The sequence below is a fragment of the Zingiber officinale genome, chromosome 2B (genome assembly GCF_018446385.1).
Source record: "Zingiber officinale cultivar Zhangliang chromosome 2B, Zo_v1.1, whole genome shotgun sequence".
Classification (NCBI taxonomy): Eukaryota; Viridiplantae; Streptophyta; class Magnoliopsida; order Zingiberales; family Zingiberaceae; genus Zingiber; species Zingiber officinale.
Window position 1 is genome coordinate 138,729,869 of NC_055989.1, and position 3,945 is coordinate 138,733,813.

Sequence of the window (3,945 nt, forward strand, 5' to 3'; positions counted from 1 at the left end):
TTTGGCAACCGGAAAAATGATAACTGGAGTCTTCAAAGGATTGAATAGTGTCGGACTGCATGTTAAACCACTACTGAGTCGGCTCAACCAGAAGTTGTTGATAAGACTCAGCATTTAACCTAGTCCAAGTCAAATATGGGTGCAAGAGGAAAACATTCTCGCTTTTACAGGTTGGCGCATATGATTCATACAGTGATATTGACACATAATTTTCAATGGATACGGAGGCCTAGGGTTATCTTATTCATTCATGTGCTATTGTTGTTAAATAAATTAAGTCTCTATAATTTACCTATCTATATCTAATCGAGATAAAAGATATTGATCCATGAGCATTATCATCTTTATCGTATAAGGAAAACATTTTCAAATTGGTATAGTATTCCTCCACCTTTGGCAAATTGAAGTTGACCAATAGCTTTTCTAGAATCTTTGTCGATATAGGAGTTTTACTAGAGGAAACATTATAATTTTATTACTAAAATATAAAATATTGATTAATAAATGATAAGAAAACATTATTACCAATAGCTGTAATTTATTTTAGATGTGTCAATTTAAAATCTATCTTTTAATTTTTTATTTCCTTTTTTCCCTAGCAAGTTTTTTTCCTTAGGTCAGCGATGCCGCATCCATAAACAACTTCCTCCTCAATTTTCAATGATTGAACGATCATCAAACCTCTCAATTCGACAATATCTTAAAAAACAAAATTCGCTTCTAAATTCGAAGTCGTCAAATCCGTGTCGCCTGCTGCTTTCTCCATTTCTTGGTCAATTATTGCTTCCTCATCAATTTCCTCGACCGTGCGCCAATTAAGAGTGGGAAATTAAGAAGAGCTAACTCATCATCGATCCTCTTAACGAGCCATGGCCAACTCCTTCCTCCGCAGGCTCAAGAGCCAGACCTCCCACGTCCTCCGATCAAGCGTCCGCTCTACCAGATTGGCCTTCACCGACGTCACTCTCGCGCAGCTGTGAGTCGCTCCCTTCTCTTCTTGTCCCTTTTCCTTCCATTTGTAACCCCCTCTGTTTGATCAGGCTCGCCGAAGAAGCAACCAGGAGCAAGCCATGGCCGCCAAAGGACACGGGGAGGAGGACGCTGCGTTTGATCTCGCAGCGCTCGTTCGAGGTCGACGATTTCTGGAGAGTCTCAGAGATTCTGCACAAGAGGTTCGTCGACTATCTCAATTTACATACGAGAGAGAGAAATATATCGATTGGTAGCTAGCTATGGCGGTTACAGATTCAAGAAATTTGATGGGAAGAGGTGGAGGAGTAGCTACAAGGCGCTGCTACTTGCTGAATATCTGCTGACTCATGGGCCGCTCAGCTTTGCAGACGAGTGGCAGAGCGACAGAGAGATCATAGAACGCATGCGCCGCTTCGAGCACGTCGACGACAAGGGGTAATTTATAAGCTTTAGAGTTGGGGGTTCATTCCATCATAATCATTGTGATCAGGAATGGTGTTGATTGTTGAAGTTGCTTGCCGCTGCGCGCAGGTATAACTGGGGGTTGACTGTGGAGAAGAAAGCAGAGAGAGTGCTGCAGCTGCTGGAGAAAGGATCGTTTCTGAAGGAGGAGCGCGACCGGCGGCTTCGGAGGGCCTCATGGCCGATCCATGATCATGAGTCTGATAGCGTCGGTCTTGGTTTCCTTCCGGCGAGTGGATCAGTCGAAGATGAGTCAAGAAATGACACTGCGACGATCGCTCTTAGAAGAAGGAGGATCCATCAGGGTGAGGAATTGATGCCTCTGCTGTCGTGTGAGGAAGGGAGAACGATTGAAGTCTTGAGTCACCAACTGTAATGCTGTGTTTACTTGGAGATGAGGATGAGAGAATCGATTAATTGTACATCTTTTTTCGTGTTTACTCATTGTAAAAAATAATAATAATGGATGGACGGATACAAAATTCATCTGTGGATCACTGTTTTTTGAACATTTGACTGAAATAGGATGGAGTGAATTTTCCATCCCTTTCTCTCGTTTGATGTTTGCGTAAATTTCCATGCTAAATCTTTCATGACAGCAATTCTCTTGCATAAATCAACTGCACGCTTTCGTATAGTGATGTCTAGAGATACTGACATTTCCAAGTCAATACAAGATAGTTAAAGTCGTATAGGACGTTGTGGGTGGCCATTGTCACTAATAAACTTTTTTTTATATACAATGTGGTTATAGCACTGCACATAATAATAACATTTACTAAATATTATTAATTTAAAATTTTTTAAAAATAAATCATATTTGACTATTTAGGATGACACTTTCAACCGATATCATTCTTGTTTATAGGGTAATTATTTTCTTTCCAAATAATTTTCCTTTGAAATTTATCTCATAATTCCTTTCCTCTGGTGATCGGCTTGAACTAGGTGCATTTTCCTTACTTCTTCTCATCATCACATCAATCTCCAACTTTATTATAGCGGAGTAAGGGATCAATTTTGCACAGATGTATGCTCTCAGGAAATAAAACTCTTTCCATGCTCTAGCCACTTAGCGATCGACTATAAATCATCTCCGTGACTTTATATAATCTAGGGATAGACTCTGAAGAACACCTAAAATAAATATAATTATCATTTATAATAGTAGTTACGGATAACCATGAGGTTGTCTTGCTTAAGTAGTTAAAATATGTGATAAAAACTCTCTCACACTCTTTCTCAGCTCCTCTTTCTCCATCCTCATGGCCAATGGTGAAGCTAGTGTGAGTGAACTATCCAGGTTGATCTCAAGATGCGGGTCACAAGCGTTGACGTAGAGATCGTCAACATCGTCATTCTGGGCTAGCCATCAACATTGACATCGCCGCCCGGGCTAGCCGTCCATTTTCCTCATTTATTTCCTTCCTTCCATTGAAATTTTCTTTTTCACTATCCTTGGCTACTCAGGCTATAGCTTGAGCAGCCATGAATGTGGCTCCGCCCTTGCTCATGGCCGCAAGAGTTTAGAAGAGCAAATTGTGTTTCATTCACAAGTGTCATCCACCCTTTAATTTAAAGCGTAGTGAAGAATCCATATCAAGGTTGGTTTCTTTCTTCTACTTTGTCATGGTCGTACGTACGTAGTAGTCATATTAAAGAGGATGTCGTTGACATAGGATGGGTAGAGTAGTAATTTTTTGAGGAGTGCAGTTTGTCGCTATGGCTAAGCTGTGACTATAGCGGCAAAGACAATAACCATCGTCCTGTGCCCTCTAAGATTAGCCTAGGTGTATTAGAAGGGAGGTAAATTCTAAGGTCATTCAACTAGTAGAACGATCCTCTACGTGGAAGGATATATACACTAGTGAGACATTCTATGCAGGGTCCGGCCTTGAATTTTAGGGGCCCTTGGCAAAAAGAAAAAAAAGGATCTCTATAGGAATTTTTTTTACTAACGTACAATTTGAATAGAGTTTAATAAAAAATTTAAAAAATCAATATATTTCTTTTAAAATATGATAAACTATATATAAAATATATTTCTCAAGATTCTTTAAAAAGTGCAACACCATACAAAATATATTTCCCAAGTTTCTTCAAAAAGTACAATACCTACAAATACAAAAAAAATATATAAAATAATCATTGAAAAAAAATCTAGATCTTTAGCATTTTGAGAAACAAAATCAACAATAAGATCTTCAAAATCAAGTTTTTTTAATACCTAATTTTCGATGCATAAAATTGTCAAGTCATTTGCATTCAAATCATTATCATCATTTTCTCTCAATTCTTCGTGCTCATTCGTTCCATGATTATGATCATCGTTTTCTTTCAATTTTTCCCACTCATTGATTGCATAATCATTTAGTTTTTCTTAATTACTCGATTGTTGTTCATTTGTTGCATGATCATTTAGTTTTTCCTAACTTTCTTCTTATAATTCATCAATTGAATCTTCAATTGAAAAGTCAGCTTTAAAAAACTTATGAAGAACATCTTTGCGAG

At 38.3% G+C, this 3,945-nt stretch overlaps 1 protein-coding gene across 1 annotated transcript; it reads left to right on the top strand.

The window, feature by feature from the left end:
* Positions 1-736: 736 nt before the first annotated feature.
* LOC122047432 (epsin-3-like) lies at positions 737-1,928 on the top strand. Its single transcript, XM_042608735.1, has 4 exons — positions 737-976; positions 1,041-1,172; positions 1,246-1,407; positions 1,504-1,928. Exons 1-4 carry the CDS (start codon positions 870-872, stop codon positions 1,808-1,810), a joined length of 708 nt encoding a protein of 235 aa, XP_042464669.1. The 5' UTR covers positions 737-869; the 3' UTR covers positions 1,811-1,928.
* The last annotated feature ends 2,017 nt before the right edge of the window (positions 1,929-3,945 follow it).